Below are 24,664 nucleotides of genomic sequence, written 5' to 3' on the forward strand. Positions count from 1 at the left end.
ATCTACAATCTTTACAACAAACTATCCTCATTATGCATTACATGATACATAACTTGTATAAGTGGCACCTCTTCACAAAAATCATGTCAGTCCCTCAGAGATTAAATTACTACTGAAAAGCTCTGTCTTTTACTCTGTTTTTGTTTGGTCCTCATTTATCTTGACCTGGGCTATTCAATTGTAAGGACAGACTGAAAGCAATTCTGTTTGTTTCCTCTGAATAGTTCTTAAGATGGAAAAAAGTCTGACTTCTTAATTGCCACTCAGTTGCAGGTAATGGACACTAAAGCTCTGGGTAGTGTCAATTAGAGCCCATTTTGAAAAGACTGGTGTGCCTTGCCTTACCTCTGCTGTCCCTGGAAACAGAAGAATTTGTTTCTGTCAGATTTGGCAAACTCATTGCTTTGTGATGCAGAAACAGGGATCAGGTGGGAAAAACCGCTCATCCTACCACCCTCCCTCCTTCTGCTTCTGACTCCCTCCCAAGTCTTTTTGTGGCTGTCTCCTCAGCTGGCTGTCTCCACTTACTACACCAGCCATGTACTTGCCACAGTGCCTGGTCTCCAGAGCAGTCTGGGCAAACTTCTGTATAAAGGTCTCAAGTGAGTATTTCTACTAACTTGACTGGCACTTGGCAGGTGGTCAGAGATAAGCACATTTACAAATGTTCACTTAGTGAAAGGCTATACAATCATCAAGAAAAGGAGACAAAAATTTACCAAGAAGTACTTTATTCTGAACACAAGTTACCCATGTAACCCACAATAGGTACTAAGAAATAATTTACTACAGACATTCATACATTACTTGTCACTTTTCAAATACTGGATTTGAAATTATCAGTAACTAAGCTCTTTAGGAAGGATAGGCGCGGTAGGAGGGGAGGAGGTGTTGCTCTCTACATCAGTGACCAACTGGAATCAATGGAGCTTCACCTGGGGAAGGGTAACAAACTGATCAAGTGCATATGGGTTAAGATTAAAGGGAAGAAGGGAGAAGGTGATGTTATAGTAGGGGTCTGCTACAGGCCACCTGACCAGCAGAACCAAGCAGATCACAGAATCACAGAATTATCTTGGTTGGAAAGGACCTCTGAGATCATCAAGTCCAACCCTTAATCCACTGCTACTGTGGTTACTAGATCATGGCACTGAGTGCCACATCAGTCTCTTCTTAAAAACCTCCAGGGACGGAGAATGTGCTAGAGCATATCCAGAGAAGGGCGACGAGGATTCCTTCCTTCCCATCCCTGGAAGCTTTTGAGGCCAGGCTGGACAGGGCTCTGAGCAACCTGATCTAGTGGGAGGTGTCCCTGCCCATGGCAGGAGTGTTGGAACGAGATTATCTTAAAGGTCCCTTCCAACCCTGAAAGTTCTATGATTCTATAATTCTATAACAAAACAGTTTTATTACAGGGTGGCACATGATCCATGCACTGAGATTTTGCCAGAGTGTAGTGCTCCTAGGTATACTGCTGAATATTTGCATTGTTTTAACATAATATAAAAATCAAACAACAAAGCAACAGATCTCCAAGAAACTCTCCCTTCTTCCCCAGTCAATAAGTCAAGGAAGAACCCTTACTTAATTTTGTCCCTCACATGAAAAAACACTGCTTGGGGAAGCAGAGTGAATGTGAGTGTGTGTGTGTGTGTGTGTGTGTAGGGAGGAGCAATTGAAATAACATAGACATACAGGTGCTAGAAATTGTCATAGTCCTTCACAGGAAATCCACTGCATTCACACACTGACTGGGCAGTGCTTCTCTGAAGGTTGATAATGGGATGGTTGAGACCACAGTGCAGAATTTTCTGCAGCTTCTGCTGAAGTCCTGAACTGTAAAGTGCAAGGAACAACTTGGATCCTCTGAATATAAGGCATAAATGTGACTTTTAATAGATACTTGGGCTATGACCCTGGAGTTCACTTCAATTGCCTTTTCAATCTACAATGGACCCAGATTATGAGCTTCTCAACATTTTTCCTAAACAATACAATAGGACAAAAAAAACAGTCCCACTTTTATCCCACCATATCCATACTGCGTTAGTTCTTCATGTCATCTATTGCATCTACTTTTCTAGTCTTTCTAAAGTCTGTAGCACTTTACTCTCCAGTCCATATACAATTGCAAGATCTGCACAGCCGCTTTCTTTGCTTTGCATCTTTTCACCAATTTCACTCTTGTAGAGCATTAAGTGCAAATGTTCTCCCTCTGCTTCCAAAGTTACTAACTTAGCCTAGAATATAGGCCGAAACCAACACTTAAAAACCTCCTCTGCTTTCCCTCTACCAAAGGACAGACATGATTCTGATTTTCTCACAGTGTATTCAGCCCCTTCTTCCATGCTGAACTTTACCTTTATTTGACATATGCTTGTAAAGTGTCCTAATATCAGTAAAACAAAACAAAACAAAAAACCCAAAGAAATATATGCTGGTTTTATACAACTGTGGTGAATGAGCATTCAAATTCTGTTTTTTTCAACTAAGTTTAAGAAATTTGGCCTCTATAAATACGTAGGTCAGCACTCTTCTGAGAAAGACTCTATTACTTGTTTAGGGATTTACAAAAAATCTACACTTAGATATTAGTTCTTACAGCAAAGGGGGGAAATGTCCCTTTCCATCCAGCCACAAAAGTTTATCTGACTACATACTAAAGAAGCAGCAACATAATACTATGCTTGAGTAGGCTTTTTTCATGACAGCTCTTTGGACTGAGACATGATATATGAATTTCCTAGAAACCTCATGGAATAAGAACAAATCCTGCTGTAAGCTCTGTTATGCGATATCCTGGGATTTTCTTTTGCTCATTCACCTATGAAAGACTGTGATAGCTATAGTTATTTTCCTTTCTGCATTTCTAACCTACACATCTCTAATGCATTAAAAAAGGCAGGAGGGAACAAACATCCATCCTCTAATGTCTCCTCTGAACTGCTTGCTGTTGTGACGATCAAAGTAGAAATTGTAATATTCTGATTGACATGAAAATGTTTTATTAAATGGCACAACATTCACTGCTCGTGCACAGGGGCAGAAGGCTAGATTTCTAACAATTATCTGCCATTCCCTGAAAAGATCTTCTTTTCTTTTGGTTCCTGTATATATTCTACATTAGAAGAAGATCAGCTGCTTTTAGAATTAGCATATATATTTGTTCAAGCTAAGCCATGATGTTTTCAGATTCAGACATGAGATGTTTTACTATCTTCACAACTGAAATAATTAACTTATATGTAGCTACCTTATTCACAGTTTTTCCTAAGGAAGTTAGGATGAATTTTGTACTACTACAGAAAAGCAAGCTTTTGTGATTTTTCTGAGAGGATTAAGAGCTTGCAACAAAAACCTGTATCACATCTTAAGGTCACTCCTAATCAAGTCACAGGCACCAAGAAGTGGGACAAAAGGTCCCAGCTGACAGGTCACAGGAGATAGGAACCTGGAAAACTGGATTCAATTTTCAATATGGTATTGACTCCCTGGGTATCAGGGCAAATCATTTCACTTGCCTTTGTCTCTCTCTCTCTCTGTAATATAAGAGTAATATACCTTGAGATCTAGCTTAGAAGTGTGACATGAGATGGAGTCTGATGATTCACTAAAGGAGTATCAGAGACTATATGAAAAGAGAGGTATGTTATTATTCCCTGTCTTACGGATTCTGCTAAAAATAACTACTTCTACCTAACACTTTGTATGTCATCTGCTCCTAAATTTTGAGATACATGTAGCACTACTAACCTGACTGAGTTATATAATCTGAAGGAAAGACATCATGCTACTGCAGTATCGAACTCTAGTTTAAAACCGTATGGGCCAGTATAAAGCATAACTGAATACTAAGCTTACTTTCAGATTTACTTCACCAGCATTTCCCCCTCTCCAATATGACTATAAAAAAGGAATTCTCAAAACAATCAGTCAAAAAGCATATTAAGGTAAGCTCCAACTGACTAAACCTTGGATTCTTACCCCTCAGATGGGAAAATGCATACAGTTATAGAAGTTGCCTTGAAAAATGCCTTCATTTCCAGAGTCCCTTGAGAAACACTGTCAAACTTCAAGGAGAGAAAATCTTGTTCTTCTTTACCCAGCTGAAAGTGAAGTTTGAATGGAAGCAACCATATCACAGAATCGCAGAATTGTCACAGTTGGAAAAGACCTCTAAGATAACAATCCAACTGTCAACATCCCCCCTCCACCCCCAAATAAATCTGTATCACCATGCCCAATAAAGCATGTCCTGAAGTATCTCATCTACATGGTTTACAAATACTTCCAGGGATGGTGATTCCATCACCTCCTTGGGCAGACCATTCCATCACCTGACTACTCCATCAGTAAAGAAATTCTTCCTCATATCTAGCCTAAGTGTCCTCTGGTGCAACTTCAAGCCATCTCCTCTAGTCCTGTCATTATTCACTTGAGAGAGGAGGCCAGCACCCACCTGCCTACAACCTCCTTTCAGGTAGCTGTAGAGAGCTACAAGGTCATAGAACCACAGAATATGAGGTGATAGAAGGGACTTGAAAAAATGGAATCCAAACCCCCTGCCAGAGCAAGATCACTGAGCATAGGTCCCACAGGGAGGCATCCAGGAGAATTTTGAAGGAGATTCCATGATCTCGCTGGGCAGACTGTTTCACTGTTGTGTCACCCTCACAGTGAAAAAGTTCTTCTTTATGTTTACATGGCACCTCTTATGCTCCAGCTTGCACCCTTTGCCCCTTGTCCCATCATTGGACATCACTGAGAACAGCCTGGCTCCATTCTCCTGACTCTTGCCCTTTGCATATTTATAAACATTGATGAGGTGCCCCCTCATTCTCCTACAAGCTGAAGAGCCCCAGCTCTCTCAGCCTTTCCTCACATGTGAGATGTTCCACTCCCTTCATCAACTTTGTGGCTCAATGCTGGACTTTTTCAGGCAGTTCCCTGTCCTTCCTGAATTGAGGGGCCAAGAATTGGACACAGTACTCCAGATGCGGCCTCACCAGGGCCAAGTAGAGGGGCAGGAGTATCTCTTTCCACCTGCAAAACACACCCCTTCCAATGCACCCCAGGATGCCGTTGTCCTTGGCAACATGGGCACATCACTAGCGCATGGTCATCCCTCTGTCCACCAGGATGCCCAGGTCCTCAGCCCCCTCTTGTCCGAACTTAACATTCCAAATTCTCTCAGCCTTTCCTCATAGGGCTTGCTCTCCAGACCCCAGACCCTTCATCAGATTGGTTGGCCTTCTCTGAACTCAGTCCAGCAACAAAATGTCTTTCTTGTAGTGAGAGGCCCCAGAACTGAACATACGACTTGAGGTGCAGCCTCACCACTGCCAAGTACAGGGGGAAAGTTCCTTCCCTGGTCCTGCTGCCCACACTATTTCTGATACAAGCCAGGGTGCTGTTGGCTTTCTTGGCCACCTAGGCACACTGCTGGCTCACATTCAGACGGATCTTGATCAGCATTCCCTGATCCTTTCCTATCTGGCAGCTTTCCAGCCACCTCTCCCCAAGCCTGTAGCACTGCATGGAGTTGTTGTGACCAAAGCGCAGGACCTGGCATTTGGCCTCGTTTAACCTCATTTTATTGGCCTTGCTCCACTGGTCCAGCCTGTTCAGGTCCCTTTGCAGAGCCTTCCTACCCTTGAGCAGATCAACAATCCCATCCAACTTGGTGCTGTCTGCAAATAAGGCAGGCTCTTGTCAGGAGATACATCTGGGCTTTGAGGAGGAGACGCCAAAAAGGTTTCAATTCAGTTTCACTGAACGGAAGGTATTCTTTCAGCCTGTCTCACAGACATCAGCTCCAACTGTCTTTCAAGATGAGAGATTTGAACATCATCATGCATGGGATCTCATGCTACAGAAATGTGCATTTAGATTTGTCTCATTATCTGAAAACTGTGGCTCAGGCTGATGCTTGTGAATGTTGCTGTCCTTGCCACAGAAGAGCATAAATTAGGAGAAGGAACCTCTCAGCTGCACATTTGAATTGTGTTGCCAATGTCAGTCAGCTCACCATAGTGCTGACAGTTATGTCTGACCATTCAGTGCCTTTTAACAGACTACACAAAATAGCTAAAATTGCCAGGTGACTTGGAATTAAAAAAAAAAAAAAAAAAAGTTTTAGTATTTTATCTCCTTAATTTTCTAGGGATGTTTTTGACAGTTCAATATACTTCCAGTACTGGTAGCACTTAACAGCTTCCTAGCCTATTGTTGGAAATCCTGTTTTTGAAATCAACAGCTTCACAATGCCTCCCCAAGGAGACAGAACACATTTAGTGCAGTTATTTGGAGCTAGTTTTAAATACAAAAGAGAAAAAAAAAAAGAGAGAGAGAGACTTTCATGAAGGGTGTTACTATTAATAAATTATAATGGAGAGTCAGTTCTGCCCTGATAATTCTGTAGTATCACTGATCCCTTGTGAACAGGTAAGAAAAGAGATCTGTAAGTTAGACACATGAAAGACCGAGAAGTAACACAGGTTGAATGACATTATGAATTCAGTTGATATTATTCAGATTACAGAAAACTGGTAAAATATGTGTAAATGAGATGATGAATTGCTTCCTTTAGTTGCACAGGTCCTGAAGTACACCTTAATTTGTGGCATACAATACCTGGCACAGATGGAGCAGGTGGATTTATTTAAAATGACTGAGGCTGCTGCTCAAGAGTTCTGCCAGTGACCATTTTCCTTGCACAATGGGACTAGACCAGACTCTCCACATTCCTCATAGGATTTCAAGAATCTGAGCATGGGTGCATTAAGGCTGCATGCAATAGCTTGCACATCTACAATACATGAAAATAACTCCCAGTAAATCCTGAATGGACAGGAGAGTCTGGGACTTTATGCAGAGACATACTGGCCCCTCAGAGACCGACTGAGTCCTTCACTGGGGGCTCTTTTAATTGCTTTGAAGTTTCAGCTGATACCCTGGTACAGTGAATGAATATTTTAGTTTTATTCCCATTTCCTAGGATTCTCTAACATAAGACAGGCAACTTTTCCTTAAAGAAATCCACCAAGCTTCCAGCTAATGAGACTCTGCTTGTGGCATCATTGCTGCAGAGGACTAATTCCAGATCTTCAGCTACTCTCTCACTTTGCTGTGAAGTACTTCCCTCAGCTGAGGAAAAAATGATAGTAGTTGCAAAGAGGAGAAAAATATACTTTTCTTTCCAGAGAGGCTTCCTCTTTTCCCTGCCCCAAAAGGAACACAATAGCTGAGAAAGAACCGAAGAAGGTGACCTCATTATTAAGACTGTTGGGAGGCATACCTGCTGCAATGCAGCTTTAGTTGCATATATCTAAAAATCTTTAACTTGCTGGGAGGTAGAAAGACTTCAGACTCATAATGCAAGGGCAATTGTCATTGCCAACACTGTGGTTACTAGAAGAGAACTCTGCAAGCTAATTATTATTCAATCTGATAATTCATTCTTTCATCAGAATAAAAGGATTCCCCTTTGGATGTAGCTCCTTATTCTCCCCCAGGCACCTGAAGTTGATGAAATTCAATGCTGTAATTCAATTAACAATGGATGGGAACTTTAATGGAAATTAACCATTCAGATGTTGATCCCAGAGAAATTAAGATATTCTCTAGAAAGCATCACTGGATGACACATGGATGAGAAACTGCAGGGACATCTTAACTTGGAATTATACAATAGCTGAGATAACAGACTTACATCTACAGACTATGTGCTTAAGCACCTGTTTAGATTTCATTAATATGCTTTCCCATATGCTTAAATGTATTCTATACTTGTAACATTATCAGCCACACTACATACGTGAAAGAGACTCCGTGGCTGGGGCTGGAACTAATGCAAATTGTTTGCAACCCAGCACTGCTGAGAGGCTGGCCACAGCTCACCACAGCTCATGTGACACATGGTTCAAAACGAGTAATGCAAATGACAGGCTTCAAGTTTAAAAAGCAGGAAATTAAGGAGAGTTCGAAACACAGAGCCTGCATAAGGTCGTATGTTGGCAAGGTTTGAAAGTTTTAACTTTTTTGAGGAATATAAAATCAATTTAATGAGCTAACTAACTGTCCCCCTTCTCCTCATTACTTCCTCTTCCAAACCTGTTGCAGAATCTCATCAGACCAGTGATTAGGGGCTTCTCTAATTTCTGATGGAAATTTATCTACCACTAATTCAAAGAAGTGTAATGAAATTTACTTCTGCTCTAACACTGGCCTTGAGCTTAAACAGACCATTATCTCCCTGGTATTCACGCCTTCATCATGTTTAGAGACAGCAATCATTTCTCTTTTCAGGACTTCTGAGAGGTGACACGAGAGACTAAACCAAATCTCTCCTTGTAAGATAGCAAAAACATGAAGAGAAATCAGAGTGGACAAAACTACTATTTCTGAATATTGTCACATAGTCTTCTCTATCAGGGGATTCCAGATCTGTCTTGCTTTGCTCCAGATTCCCCTTGGAAGCATCACTGGTGCCCACAACACCAGCAAGATGCAACAGTCTACAGGCCAGAGGAGCCTTAGCAGCCTGTCCACAACATTTAGGGTCCAGGCTTTTGTCAAGCAACACAATTCTGTGAAAGCATATTTGTCAGCAGATGGGTGCCTTCATCTCCCGCAGAAGGGCATCTCAAATCACTGTTACTGGCTGCTTTCATCTGCTGCTGACATGCAGATGGTTCTCCCAGGTGCTTGTTCGGGCACTGCATTGTTTCTGTAAATTTAGACCTGAGGATGGATAAGAAGCTTCTGCTGCCAAGTCTCCAGCTTCCAGCCTCCTTTTTTGCCTTTACCAGGAACACATTCACTCTGAGTATCTTGATTTTAGCATTAGAAGTAGGAAGCTCCCTCCTATGCAGATGACTGGGCCCAACTGATCTCTTGACAACTATTTTTGAATACAGTTGACATGAGAGGGGCAGACACATTACAGTCTTAAAAACATTGACGAACTGAATCCCTGATAAGTTCTTCTTGGGATGTTCTGTTACAATAGACAGAGTGCTGAAGCAATGTAACCGGTTGTTACCAACAAAAATAAAATTTGGATTGCCAAGTAAATAATTTCCCATGGCAAGGCTGAATTATTCTAGCTAAATCTTGCTTATCAGGATAGTACAGCATTTTCCCTAGAGCTTCAGATATTACTAAATATTATCATTCTTCTGCAGTGATCCTTTTTTTACAATAAGGGCAACAGTAGAAAATTCATATAGTTGAACCACTGCCCTGGCAGATACAGAATTAACAGTGATACTGTAAGGGATTGAAAAAGCCTAAGCAATTTCATAAAGGGATTAAACTTATGAGATAATGTATTTTCAAATAAAACAGAGGCCAGAATATGCATGCTCACCTTCTGCAACTTCAGCTAATGCCAGTACTCAGAGGAGAGCAAAAAGGATAATTTTTAAGCTTTCCTCTAAAGGAACCTATCAACCCTTCAGGCTTGCTCAACCATTAAGTATTTAGCATTTATATATATATATATACATATATTTTATTTTTGGTAGTAGTAGCTAATAATTCTTCACCTACTATCACTTCAATTTTTACTGTCACTGCATTCAGTCCAAGAACAACAATATTGACTTTTCCTACTATATTTTTAAGCATATGCAATGAAATATTTTCCAGACATTCATTTTCTTTCCAGAGGAGGCTACTGATACTCATTAGCTTCCCCACAGAATTTTCTGTAATGACAGGGAGGGAGTGAAGAGAGTGAAACCAATGCCTTCAGAGAGACAGTGCCACTTTGTTGGCAGCATAGAACCCTAGGACTTGAGAAATTTCATTAACACAATAAAAATGAACAAAGAATTATAACTCAGCAATAATTTAAGGGTGATGCACAAGAATGCTCCAGTAGACAGCACCCCAATAGTTTGCAATACTGCACTAGTGAGGACACTTGGATCATCAGTACAAATTTCCAAGAGGAAATACTGTGAGATTCAAGAGGAATGCCAGAATGACACAGGGACGCCGATGAATTAATGCTTCATAGAATAGAATTGTAACTGCTGGGAGGCGACAAATCCTGGAAAAAATCTTCAGGACAGCAGTAGCTGCTTCAGTTAATAAAACATTTTTTAAAATAACAAAAAATTAAGAAATTGTGATACACCGAGAAAAGACAGTTGATACAATCTAAGAAAAATCTAGAGGGGAAAAAAAGAAAAAAGGAAAGAAGAAGAAACAAGATTAGAAAGAGAAAATAAGATCTTGTTGTATGATGATTAAATAATAAGGGGAGTGGCCTCTGATCAGGAAAGTAAAAACAAGACCTTACAATCTCTAAGTCACTTTGAGTCTAATGGTTAAGCTTCAAACTTCTAAACATTGTATTACTCCTTCTAGGTGCCAGCTGGTAGACATATATTTTGAACGACAGCAATAATCATAAAAATGCTATAAAATCAATCTGTAAAATTCCAGCCTATAAGACCTTCACATAAGAAGCAGTGAGTAATTTTGCTTTTTTAAAATACAAAAATATGGCACCCTGTAGAAAGATTAATAAATTATGTACAAAGTATATAATTCTGTTGAAAAGTATTTAATTCTGTTGATCAGTTTTGGAAACCATCTTTTAAAATCTTTTCTAAATTATAATTTTTGGGGGGTCAAAATTCTGTTCACAAAAAACTTGAGAATTCTTTAGCTTACAAAAAAAACCAAAAAACAAACAAAAAAACCCCAAACCCAATACAGAATCAAAGTCTTAACTGCAAAAAAAACCAAGCAAAACTTGAATGAACATGCACATGCTCGCACACTCTAGCTTTGTCCTGTTTATTTGCAGAAGAAAGATTAAACAGCAACACACAGAAAACACAGAAAAACATTACCAGGTTAAACATAACACACAGCAAGTAAAAATACTGCTGTGATTTTCCTTAGCTTACTAGCACAAAACAGGAGAAGGTTCTACCAGTTTCCTATTTTTCTTCATTCAAGCACCAGTTACTCCTGGTAAGCAGATGTCAAATGTTATATTTTGCTGCTGATCATTTAACATAAAGCAGGCAACTTGTGCATTAGAATAATTGTTTCACAGTACAGAAGATTATTAGACACAAAATCCCAAAGTGTTAGAGCAATGCAAAAATGAAGTTTGTTAATGGTGGTGATAAAAAGGATTAAGAATTCGAAGGATACACAACTAATTGACAGGTATGGGAAAAAGCCTAGCTCTAAGAAAATTAACTCAGTAACAGAAAACTTCTCTTGGTTTCCACAAAGCATCAAAACAGATATTATAATATTAACAAGATCACATTACAAAAGCTGGGGGCAAAAACAGAGAGCAGGAACCTCATTGGAAGAGCTTTATTTAGAGTCAAGATTTTCCTAGAAGATCATCCAACAGCTACTGCAGTAACTAATTAAAAATCTGAACAAAGCCTGAAAAATTTTGAGAGCAGATGCACTGAAAATTACCAAATGCCAGATATTGATTCAGAAACAAACTGGATGACTCCAGAATTTAGAAATACATAAATAATCCAATTAGACTCCTTCCACTATCTTATTGCAGGCAACCATTAAGATGTGAATTTAAAAACAGCTGTGTGATTAACATTCTGTTACAGAGTATTACTTGCTTCTTAAGAATTATAAGACTATTCTCTTTCACTTGGCAATGACGGCTTGCTATTTTCTTTTCTTCTCTGAAAGATGTGGGTTTTTTTAAAGCGGTTATCTGCAAGCTAACAAAGTGACTTATGAAGTTATTGTAATCTGTCTAAGCAAAGACTGTTGGGATGTTGGGATATTATTAAAAATATTTTGTATATGTCTTCATCATACAAAAGTAATCTGTAATTATTAGATGTTATTCTGCAAAGAAGTCTACAAAAATACCCACATAATTCCAAATATTTTTAAAAATTGGTGCAGATTTCACTTCAATGGTTAAAAAAGAATATGAGTGTTTCAAAAGCTAGTTGTTATTTATAAAATAGTATGTTAAGTATATTGTATATTTAATAATACATATCTGCTGATTAAGGACTAGAACCAGAACTAGATTTTAAAGAATTTAAGCTGTTAAGAGAAAATCCTAATAATCCTATTACTAAAATAATCCTTTTGTAACAGTGGGAACCAGGATACCAACTAACTCTTCCCCAGCTCAAGATGTGATTGAAAAAAATGAATCAAATTTGGATCTTTGATATCCAGTAAAACATAGAAATCCTGTGGCAAACATGATGGAGCCATTTGATGGTCTCATTTACACACATCCACTATGAACACACATTATAAGAGTGATGGAATGATCATTAGCCAAGCTGGGTTGTCCCAGGGAAGAAGAAAAACACAGGTTCTAACTCTTGTCTTTTTTTAAGATCAGAAGGGAGGTGTAACCAAATCCTCAAAGTTTCTTGCCAAAGAAGCAAACTAAGGCAGCTAACCCACCAACACAGCAACTTTATATCTGAGAAGCCATTTAAATGTGCTACTGAAGTTCTGCAAGCACAAAAAAGTCCCTTTCTGCAAGGAGTTTCTGTGAAGGCGTCTGTTTCTCAGAGAACTGCTTTTCCATCACTAATATTTTTGACATTGGTGGTGTTTTTGTCAGACTGAATGGCTGGCTTTCTCATAGGAAAAGTCACAAAAGATGTATTTGCCAAAGAACAAGAAGCTGGATATTTGCAGATTTCCTAGATTTTCATTCAAGTGACCTACAAGGAGCTTGAGGAGCTTGAGAACTGATCTGATAACTCATTCTTGAAGTTGCGGTCAAATTCAAGGAACTGTCTTCCAGAAGAAAACCCATAAGTTAAAATCCCTGAACTTCCCATTCAACTTTACTCTAAAAGCATGGGCACAAAGTAAACCAAATAAATGCAGCAATAAACTCCAGTAAAGTTTCCAGTCTTGTATTTTACCTCACATACCTATATCAGTGTCCCCAGGAGCAGCTCTCCATTCCTAGTTGCATCTGCAAAACCAGGTAATACTCTCTGGTCCTCAACTCAGCTGGCACAGCACTGCTCACATGCACATCACTGTTCTCTCTTCTCCCCAAATCAAGATGATACCATCCAAATGCTCAGTAAGCAGTTACTGATCTGTGCTAACCCCAAAATGTGCCCAGGCACTATGCGAAAGAAAGATAGCTGGCTCCCACTAAAACTGCGCTTGGGATCAAGTCAACTAATTAGCTGCACAGCCTACTGTATGGCAGTACTTATGTTAATTAAAGGCCTTATTAATACTGTTGTTACTATAATGCTATCTTCCATCTTGGTGCAGAGCTGAGGCTGTAAAGGCATTTTGAAAAATACTGAATGAACCTCACAGTACCCATTCAGAGAAGGACCTGAGTTTTATTTAATTTAGAAACTAGAAAAGTATGAGATCAAAAGACTATACTATTTACTTCTCTCCAATGAAATGGTAGTAAAGAGCCAAGAATAAGGGACGGGACTCCTGATTGTTATTGCTCATATTTAGCTGCTGGACTACTATCTATGATGTTAAATTATTCATCATTTCTCACAGGGAAGGCAGGCATGCACTCAACAAGAAAATGTATGTGCAAGAAAAAGCGTTATCAAAGTATTCTCTCTTACTCTTTCAAAAGACTTAAGTTTACTGACAAAAATATGCTGCTGTAACACATTTTCATGTGTAGGCAGCAATTCTTCTCTACATCCCAGGACTGAAATCCTGCATGGGGAAAACTTAGCTGCTCAGTATAATGTAAAAGACAGGCCTCATTAACTCTTGGACATCTTCTCATTTCTTGGTCATAAATCCTATTACCTTGTATTACAAACTGCCATAAAACTCACAGATAAAAGATAATTTATGCTTAGTGTACAGAAGCTAATGTTTCTGCACTTCTGAGAAGCACACAACCAGAAAATGAGAAAGTATGTATGTGAAACCTTAAGCCATTCATATTGAGCATGGCTAGCATGATAAACATGACTCAAAGGGCCTAATGCTCTTCAGCCAGGGTATAATGTAATGGTAATTGATATTATCAAAATTTCAAGCATAAAATGTATGAACTGTTGCATAAAATATCCTGCTTATAAAGAGTGACTACTCCTTATGAAGAATGCAGGCTTTCATCTCTCCCCCCACCACAGAAAGAAATACGATGATTATTCAGTACAGAGAAACTTTTTTTTTAAATTCCAATCATCATATTAGAAAAGCTTCAGAGCAAGAATCACCTCCTGGAATTCTTACAGTCTCCCTGTTTCAGACTCTTATCCTAATTAGTGTTGCATGGCACACAAAAACTAAAAACCCAAGGAGACAGGTTTTTATGGCGTGCAATTCTTCCCATCTTTTTTCTCTTCTCTACCTCTCAGAAATTGATATAGAAGAGCTTACTTTCTTGTAGTTTTCTTCATTTTACATCCAAAAATAATTTTCCTTGTATATTTCAGAAACTTGTACTGTCTACCCACCTATTTCCCAAAAGATGCCTCAGTCCTCAAAATGCCAACTACCCTTGGATAATTTTATTGGCTGATAAAAAAAGGCTTTGTTTACCTGGTCCCCCTTGCTTGGTAGTCTGCAATGGATTCTCTATAGGACATAGTCCTTGCTGTCTTGCTCTAAAACTCTGAAGACTTATAGCAAATCTATAAACCCATTTCCTACAACACTGTGGGCCTTTACAAGTGTGTTAAAAATTGATGTATTTCTTCTGCTGCCCTCCTGTGTATCAACATCATAATGTGAAATAACTTTCCAAGCAACTACTTAATAGATTTTATAGTGTACTTAGCTACCTACTCACATAGCCATCCTCTTAGTTTCTGCATTAGTAACTAAATTCATCAGCTTGACTTGTTATTTCCCCTCTGCTTTCACTATTTTAGCCTCCACCTAGGTACACATGATTCAGAATGAATCCTAGTTTCCTGCTACAGTGAGTGAAGGGCTAATGTTACTTTGAAGCAAAAATGAGGTCATATTTTTCTAAAGAATCCAGTAAAGATCACATTCCTCTTCCCCATGAGAGAGAGGTTTCAAGTCTACTTTCCACAGAAAAAACATGATACTCTTAACTGTATCATTTGCATTAGCATTTGAATTTCAAAATCTTAATTCATTTGTTGCACAGTTTCCAGACTTGTATTTCAAAAAGTCAGTGAGTCTCCCACTGTGTTCAACTCCCTCCTTCCTTGATTTTAAATGACAAAGGGGAAGGGGGGGAGAAAGAGAGAATGCCATGATTGTGGCTGTTTACGAGAGAAAAATATCATTCTGAACTCTGTACAGAAAAAGAGCACTTCTGAGATTAGGATCCTCACAAAATACTTGATTTTTATCTAAATTTTGCAAGATCAACACTTTTATGACAGTTGACTGAAGATACTGACAGTGACAACAAAAGGCAATTCTGTGCCAAAGTTAGCACTAAGATAGTTTAATATGCTGATATCTGTCCTTTAATTCTGAATGCTAGAAATGGCCTGGAAATCAGTGGCAATGAAGATTGACAGCCAGGAATGGTAGAAAAAAAAAATAAATCTGTGGAACTCTTTCCATCAACAAAAAAGTACTAAATGATTATTTGGCATGAAGGAGACTCAAGGGGGACCTTATCAATCTCTACAACCTGAAGGGAGGTTGGGGTAGTCAGGTGGGGACTGGGCTCTTCTCCCAGGCATCTAGTGAAAGTACAGAGGGCATGGCCTGAGGAAGCTGCACCAGGAGAGGTTTAGGCTGGATATCAGGAAGAACTTCCTCACAGAGAGGGTGATCAGGCATTGGAATGGATTGCCCAGGGAAGTGGTGGAGTCATCATCCCTGGAGGGGTTCAAGCAAAGGCTGGATGTGGCACTTAGTGCCATGGTCTGGCTGATGTGCTGGTGTTAGGTCATAGGCTGGACTTGATGATCTCAGAGGACTTTTCCAGTTTCAATAACTGTGATTCTTGTATGGCATTATTAAAAGCAGAGCATAGACAAGTTTCCAGCAAGCACAATTAGCAATGTACTATTTCTATTTAAATGCGAAGAACATGTTGGGTTTTTTTCAAGTTGAAAAGGGTTTAATTATTCATTGAAGACTCTTCTGAAAGCAGCCTTAGGGATGGCATTTTAAAGTCACTTACGGAAAAGACGAATGAAAAGAATTAAAAGACTTTCCAGTCCAAGTAATTGTTTTGTAAGCTAAACTGGGAATTTCTGCTTATTTAAGCTTTTCAATACATTCTTAAAATTATGCTAAAACTAATTTAGAGTGGTCAGTGAAGTACTTGCACCCATTCCTCCTCACACTAGCAAATGAGCTCCTGTGCTTACTATCTTTCCTGCAGACACTGTGCTTCAAAGCTGTTAATAAAGCATCTGCCCCTGTGAATTTCAATCTATAATCTTGTAGAACTTTATTAATGTTTTTCACAAACTACAATGAAGCACACGTGGTACAGGGTTTTGTCAAATTTATCAGCGAATGTTATTTATTTTAATGAAATAAGCTTTCCAAGATAAAATGGCAAGTTACTTATGCTTCTAGAAACCATGATATCAGATTAAGATATTTCCAAATAAATAAATGAAGCACTGTAAGAGGAGTCTTTGGTGCCTTTAATTTAAATCTTAAAAGCATAAGCCCAGCAAGATCTTTTGTTGAGGGTTGTTTTATGAACCAATAAATGGATTAGCAGACCTGAAAACCCACAAAAAATAACACATTTGAAATAAATTCCCTTGGTGATTCAAGCTGGATTGTCATCATAATGAACTGCTCCACTCAGACCACATAAGAGCTCTGCCTGACATTTTTGTCAGGAAGTCCCTCATATCTTCCTCTTACAGTCTTCTTTTGTTTCTCTTACTGCAGATATCCTTATTTCTACTAAACATGAAAAAAGGACTGTGTCCTAAATTTAAACTTACTGGAATCTAATTAAAAAGTTTTAAAACTTTTTTTTCATTTAAAATCAAAATCCTGTGTTTTCCCTATTCCAGTTTTCATGCCTTCTGGATTTCTGCGCTCTTCCCCTTTTAAATAAATCTATCCTGAACAAATTAAACACAATCTTTTCCAAGGCAGGAGTGCCAAGTCTGTCATTTTCTGTATGCTTACCTGCAATATATTTTATATTTACTCTCTGACTCTACAGAAAAAAAATAAGAACATGAGCATTTAATGGTGCAAGACCTGGTCAGGGGTGGGGGAAGGTCAGTTTTATTCTGAAGTAACTTTTCACAACACTTACAGGTTGAAGCAGGTAAATCAGTGAGCACTCCTGGATAACTATCACTGGAAAAGGTGTGATATTTGTTGCATGAAAAAGTGTTTCCACTGATGCCATTGTTTGGTCAAAGCGTCCTCCAAGTCCACCCAAAGCCACAATCGCATCAATCTAAAAGATAAAACAAAAACAGTCAACAAGAAAACTCAGGCATGATCTCTAGACCCTGAAAATCTACAATGAAATAACTTTGGAGAAAGAAAAGAAAAAAAGAAAAACAACCTACTGATTATACAAAACCAAACACAGCTATTTGTTCCGATTATTGATAAATACTGTTATGTGACTTTTAAGGCTGACTATTAAACTGATTAAATTCATGGCAAACATGGGGCAGAATCATAGAATCATAGAATCATAGAATAGGCTGGGTTGGAAGGGACCTCAGAGATCATCGAGTCCAACCCTTGAACAACTACCGCCACAGTCACTAGACTATGGCACTGAGTGCCATATCGAGTCACTTTTTAAATGTCTCCAGGGACGACGAGTCCACCACCTCCCCAGGCAGCCCGTTCCAATGTCTGATCACCCTTTCCGTGAAAAAATTCTTTCTAATATCCAATCTGAACTTCCCCCGGCACAATTTAAGACCATGTACTTTTAAAAAAGACATAACCATTGTCCTTAAAATACAGACCAGCCTTTGCATGTACTTATCTTTCTACCCTGATTATACAGAGCCTAAGATATAACAGTCCACAACCAAGCCCCTTAGGTAAGTGTGGCATATCTGAGTCTTAGTATCCTTCATCCACACAGCCTAACGTCATTTCAATATTATCCTCATGGTTTATGGAGGGAATAAAGGAAATTCCAACCTAAGGCCACCGTATGTCATTCTTGTTCCTGTGCACTTTAATGAACAAGCAAACTCACTCACAGATTTGCTCTACTCAAGATTAAAAGTAATACTGAAGTAGCAGGTTCTACCCCAAGTGACTGGCACACCTCTCAGCAGTCAGGTACAGGGAGAGGAAGAGGAATGCTCTCCTGTCCCATCCCAGACCTGCACAGAGCACCACCTGACTGCTTGTAATACTGCACAGTATCAGACTGAGGTTGCTTAATCCTCTCACAGTTCATCAAGCCTCTGAACACTTTCATTCCTACAAGCAGAAAGCCTTGGCTAAGAGCTTTTGGGTCCCCAGATAAAACATCACTGAGTGCAAAGTATCAGTATTATTACTTCCATAATGTGGAACAGTTATGTTCAGTAACTGTGTTTTCAAAAGCTACCACTGAGTAAGTCTTATCTAGAGCCCTAACACATTGCAGCAATAGAGTCTTTAGAAGCTGCCTTAAAAAAGGCCATCTGGTGAAGTTTCCAACTTTATAGGGCTCAAGTCTATGGCTGCTGTCATTACATGAAGTTTTACTCAACCCAGGAGCCACATAATAGTGCTCTGTGTATCTGAAATGATGTATTAATAACATCAGCTTCTATTTTTATTACCATGGCAAGGGATTTATGATTCTGTTGAATATTGGTTTGCATGAAAAATTAAACTCATTTTCTGTTGGTGAGGAACTATACCATCTTTCTCATTACCACCAAGAAAATACTTGAGAAGTCAAACTGGCTCAACATAACACATTATATTAGCAGCAAACATTAAAGAAAAAAGCTGTTCTTGTGCTGAAGACAGGTAGTATTTTCTGTGCACACTGCAGATCACACAGACCTATCAGGTGACCAATAGAATATGAATGTTGGGAAAACCTGTCCTTAAACAGGACACAAAACAGCAAAAGCTTTTTTAATCGCAGTCATCACCAGTCAAGCAAAACCAGTTTGTGTCTGTGCCGGAATCAATAAAATGGAAAATGTACTAAGGCTTAGCCATAACATAATTTTAGTATTGTAAAGTATGACAGAAGTGATCCCAAAGTCCTACTCCTTATTCAGTAGCAACAGTGTGGTGATCTTGTGGACTGGTGCCCCAAAAGTAAGAAAATAAAACGAATCCAGCATGGAGCAGATCTGTTGAAAAGGCATCCATAAAACAGAGGTTGGTGTTGTGGCATGTTGGGAGAGGGCTAATATATCTGAAAAGGGAATGTAGCTATTATTTAGAGTTTGTAAAGATTGTGAAAATGAAAACCACAAGTACATGGCAGGTAAGCAAAGAAACCTCAGCTAGAGTATAAAAAGACTAGTCAGAGAGAAAAGCTAAAACTTTGTAGTTCTGTCATGGTTTACAGTCCTGCCTTTCACTGGGTAGTCTTGGCAGCAGTGACAGGCATCCAGACATTTTAGAATTGTTAAAGACTCTATTTGAAGGTCTAGGTATACACACTCTTATGTAACAAAACAGAGAGGCTAAGTCCAGCAAAAACCTCAAGAGCCTTTTCATCCTAAAGCTATCACCTCCATTAAGAAAAGCACAACACAAAATCACAAACTAACAAAACAATCAGTTTCTTTCCTGCAATCACTGCTCCTTTCACTCTGCCAAGCACTTAAGAAAATGGATGTGCCATGAAAGCACATACACGACTCTTGGTCATTCCAGAACCTAAGACAAAGTCAATATCAAAGCACAGGACATTTATATATTCCCACACTCCAGACAGGAGAGACCAGTAATTTTTCTACTATGATTTCCTGTATAACACAGGCTACAGAATTATACTGTTACTTCTAATCAGCCCAGCAGGCAGCATTTGACTAGCACACTGTACTTCAATTGAAATGTCTATACTTCACTTAAATGTCCTGTCACCAGTCCCCTTATACAATTTGTTTTCACATAGCACCATTCATTTCCTGAAAAAAAAGGATATAAAATCTTAAATAAGTACAAAGGAAAGCTTATATTGTTGCAGGCACAGTGTGGAAAGCACCATATTCTTTTCGACTATCTATAACCTGACTTCAAATATATCGCATTGCATCTTTAAATGTGATCAAACTTTAATTTAGAAAGAGTTGAAGATCTAATGGTGGGATTCAGTCATCTTTAAATGACAGACTCATACATTAGCCTCTCTTTAAAGAGTTTTAGCAGTCACTATCAAACAGCAGGGTAATTAAAAGGAGAAGGGAAGCATAAACAGATAGCTTTCTGCAAACTGCTTGCTAGACTGCTTGCTACCTTCCTGTGAAAACTAACCCAGCTGACATTCTTCCTTCTGTTGTGGATGAGTTAAATACAAAGAAGGTTTTCACTAAATGACTGAGGGGCATATATTTTAGGAGAAGGGTGAAAGGAAACATGAAGCTGGAACTCTCTGGGGTGGGTGAAAAAAGTGCAAAAAATCTTTTTAATGTCAGCACCATCATGATATCTAAGAGCAAAGTTCAAGGTTCAAGCTGACAGCAAATATTGCCTATTCTTGTAAAAAATGTGCTTGTTATCTCTGATAAGAAATCCTCTCCCTGGCATATGGGTGGGGCTCTGGACACACAACTCAAAGGACTTCCTTACACATGAGCTCAGACAACTTGCAAACACGTCTAAGTCTCAGAGGGGGGGTGCAGGTGAAATGGAACACATTTACATGGACAGCAACCACAAGCACTGAATAAACCACTAGAAAGACCTCCCCTCAACAAAAAAGTGAAGACATCAGCAATCAAGACATCATAAAAGCTCTGGGGCTCTTACCTCCCTCTATGTGAGACCATGGAGATCACCCACAGCTAATACCTAAGATATTTCTATGCCAGTTACAGGTCGGATATCCTACCTGATTAAAGGACAGATTCCTTTTATAACCTTCTCACTTCCAGAGTATCTTTTCACCTTTCACAGCCTTTCCTCATTTCCTAGCATTCTAGAGCCTATTCCTTTAATTTAAAAATTTGGATCAATATGATGCATATATGTTGAAGTGTATTATATGCTGAAAAGCAATTAAGTAGCAGTGTGAATGCTACATTTATTACTGCTTTATTCCTTTGACTCTACATAAATTCTGACCAGGTTAAAAGTAAAGCATTTTTTCCTTCATAAAGCAATATTGTCAAGTCAGGATGTGGTTAGAAAATCCAGATATATACTTTTTGATCTCTATGTCAGCTTAAATACTGAAGACTTTAAAACATAGCAAGCACTTACCTCGATAACAAATGAGCCAGAGTAGATTTCAGCTCATTGTCCCATAGCTGTATGAGAGCTCTTGTGTCAGCCAGATCATGGACATTTTTTTCTATAATCCACAAAATTGCAATGTAAAACTAATGAATGATTAAAATCCCAAAACCCAACGCTGTATATTCAGACAAGATATTGTCTGGTTTAGTTGAGTACAGACCTCTATCTCAGTGCTTTACTTGAAAGATATGGCAATAATTTCTTACATGAATTATATGTCCAGCTACACAGCAGCATCTGAGCTTTGCTCTTTAAACAGAATTTGCTTTCTGCTTCAGCCATCTGACTCTTCATGGGATCAAAAGCTCTCAGTCAAAGACTGCCATTCTGTCTGTGTACCTGAGATGATAACCCACAGCCAGCTTCACTCTAACATCTCTGATTCCACTGGTCTTTATATTATACAGTTCTATCTCCTTAACAAAGCATTTCTTGCTTATGCTCAGTTTCTTACATTTTTATGCAACTACTTTTTCTGTTTGTAGCCCCTTTGATTTCAAATAAGAAGCTAACTCTTTCTGCTAGTAACAATAAGCATGCAAATGGATCACATTTGTCTATTTAAAAAAAGCAATATGCATGATACGAAGATGGAAAAGTGAAGGGTAATCTTAAAAGCCAGTCACAGAGTTGAGTAGCTGGCAACAACTTAATCTTGGTTCTACTATTGACTTGTGTTTGTGTTTCTCATCAAATGAGTTGATTTCATTTCAGTGCTTTGGCTTTGCTCTTTCCTGCAGGTAAATGGAATGTTTGAGGGTGAATATAGCATCATCTGGTGTAAATTTTGCAGAACATAAACTTCATAGCTGTTGACTTTATTCTTTCTAATTTACAGAAACCTAATCTACAAAATCCATGTGAACTACTGGACCCCAAGAAATCTGAATTTCACTGCTTACTCTTGTGTTGAATATTCCTGTATGACCTTGATCAAGCTGTACTCCCTGTGCCTCAGGTAGAATAGAGACAGCAATAATTCCTGCTGTGCTACTGACGGTCTGGTGGAGTGCAGCTCTGCAATTCCTGCTGTGTGTGAGGTGAGGGTCATTGGAATTCCTTATTGCTTCAGATTTTCTGGGTGAAGGTCCTGTTCCTGCTCCAGACTGTTGCCATGCTGTTGTGAGTAGGTGAAAGTGCACTGAAACTCTTAGAGCAGTATCTTCACCATGGCTTTGGAGAAAAATGTGCTATTTTTGTCCCTGATGTATTTATTCTGTGCTTGAACAAGGATTCCAGGACTATTAACACATGCATGCTGAAAAATCATGTGATCATCCATTCTTTTAAAACAATGTGAAAAGACATTCACAGATACCAAGCTAACCTTTCTTCTCCCCCAGTTGAACCGCTGTAATCTACAGCACGTACTTCTGTACCATCCCCATAGAAATTTAAAACCTATCACTATAAACTATCATATTCCTAAGAAAGCAAGCCCTGGATTTGTATTAGCAGCAATGCAAGAGGCCCTCAAAGATTATGCTAAAATGGTCAGGAAAATCTCTCTAACAATCTCATATCCACTTGAATATACGGCCAAAAACTGTTTGGCACAGGCTGTGTTTTTAATCTCTTTATATACTGCCTGTAGGAGTAAAAAAAGGGGAAAACTAACTGAAAATTCCCATCAATGATATCCCAATGGTGATACTATCTTCTTTAAGAAAATCTGTTATTTGTGAGCTTTGTATATCACATTTCCCTTAACTCAGCTGTCAGTCTTCACCTAAAAGAAATCCAGAGTGTAATTCAAAATGTATCTTTTACAAAGTCTCCAGATAAGTATGTATAAAGCCAAAAATCATATTTTAAAAAATATTGTTGTCTATTTTCTTTCAGATTACAATCCATAAACATTGCTATTCCTGAATGCTCTTGATCTGTATATAAAACTACAACCAACCAGCAGCTACAAAACTATCATCCAAAATAGCCTTTCTTCCTATCCCTCCAACACACTTCCATGTTGTCACAACATCTGAAGGACAATACAACCATAACCCACCACTTCCCTGCTGGCAGGACCCGAATCCTGCTGTGCTAAAGCCTGTTGTCCCACACTCCTCACGCAGGGCCAGCAGGCAGCCTGTGCTGAAGGTGAACCCGGCCCTGTGGGGTCAGCAGGTAAGAGGGACACTTCAGGGGAAACAAGCTCTTTGCTGCAAAGACTCTCCCTAAAAGCCTCCACTATTGCCCCTGGAGGGTACAGATTACTCTCTGGATCAGGGATCCTCACCTGGTCTGTGGCTCCCTCTCCGGTATTCAGGCAGAGACAGCGCTGTGCAGGATGGTTCCTGGCTACTCAGGACCTAATGGATTAATGACATTTTAAATTCTGCCTGCCAGCCCACAAACAGGGCATTTATCCCAGGACATAGATCAGTGAGAGATTGTGCACTTTTGCACACCTCTCTGAGCCCTGACAACTTTTCTTTCATTTCCTTTACAGGTCTGTGGTAGCTTAACCTTGGCTGGTGGCCAGGCACTCACCCCAGCCTCTCTCTCACTCCCCTTCTTTAAAAGCGCAGGGAGAAAATGGAATAAAAAAACCTCAGGAGTCAAGACAAGGACAGGGAGATCGTTAATTACCAATTACCATCAGAGCCAAAACAGACTTGACTTGGGGAAAATTAGGTTTAGGTTAACTTAATTTATTGTCAATTAAAAATAAAGTTTGGGGAAAACAAAATAAAACAAACAAAGCAATTACCAAAAACAACCAAACAAAAAACCCAAACACTTCGTCTTTCTTCTTCCTAGGCCCAAGCTCACTCCTTCATTTCTGACTCCTCTACCTCCTCCCTGCCCTGCCTCATTCCCATACTGACTCCCAAAGCTACTCCCTTGAGGGGGCCCATAGCTCTGTACAGGTCCAGAAGGCCTGAGCTGAGGTGGCTGCTGCCCTCCTGAAGCCACTGGATCTTTGTTGGCAGCCACATAGTAAAACTCTCCTGCTTCTTTTCTGAAACCTTGGTAGCTCTGATGGCCAGAGTTCTCACCAGGCATTACTGTAGAGGCTCCTGTTGCTCCACGACCCTGACTGGTGCAGGGGAAGGGCTCTGTGGTCAGTCTCTACTAGCTCCTCTCTGCCTCTCCTCATGTTTTTCCCGTGCATGTGGTCCTCTCCTTGGACTACACTCTTTCAGGAACCAAACTGGTCCAGTTTGGGTTCCCCAGAAGTCATAGCCTCCACCTACTGCTCCACCATGGTCCTCCGTGGGCTGCAATGTGGATACTTGCTCCAGCATGGGCTCTCCACAGCTCTCTCAGGAGATATCCACCTTGTCCAGGAGACTCCCTAGGG

At 39.4% G+C, this 24,664-nt stretch overlaps 1 protein-coding gene across 2 annotated transcripts in view; it reads right to left on the bottom strand.

Annotated features, from left to right (window-relative positions):
- Nucleotides 1-24,664, bottom strand: part of TPK1 (thiamin pyrophosphokinase 1) — a 299,665-nt gene that overhangs the window by 91,368 nt on the left and 183,633 nt on the right. For both annotated transcript variants that reach the window (XM_071736206.1, XM_071736207.1), the window contains one exon: nt 17,222-17,368. In XM_071736206.1, coding sequence (XP_071592307.1) covers nt 17,222-17,368 — 147 coding nt within the window. The remainder of the gene's footprint in view (nt 1-17,221; nt 17,369-24,664) is intronic.

The sequence above is a fragment of the Heliangelus exortis genome, chromosome 2, assembly GCF_036169615.1.
Source record: "Heliangelus exortis chromosome 2, bHelExo1.hap1, whole genome shotgun sequence".
NCBI classification, from domain to species: domain Eukaryota; kingdom Metazoa; phylum Chordata; class Aves; order Apodiformes; family Trochilidae; genus Heliangelus; species Heliangelus exortis.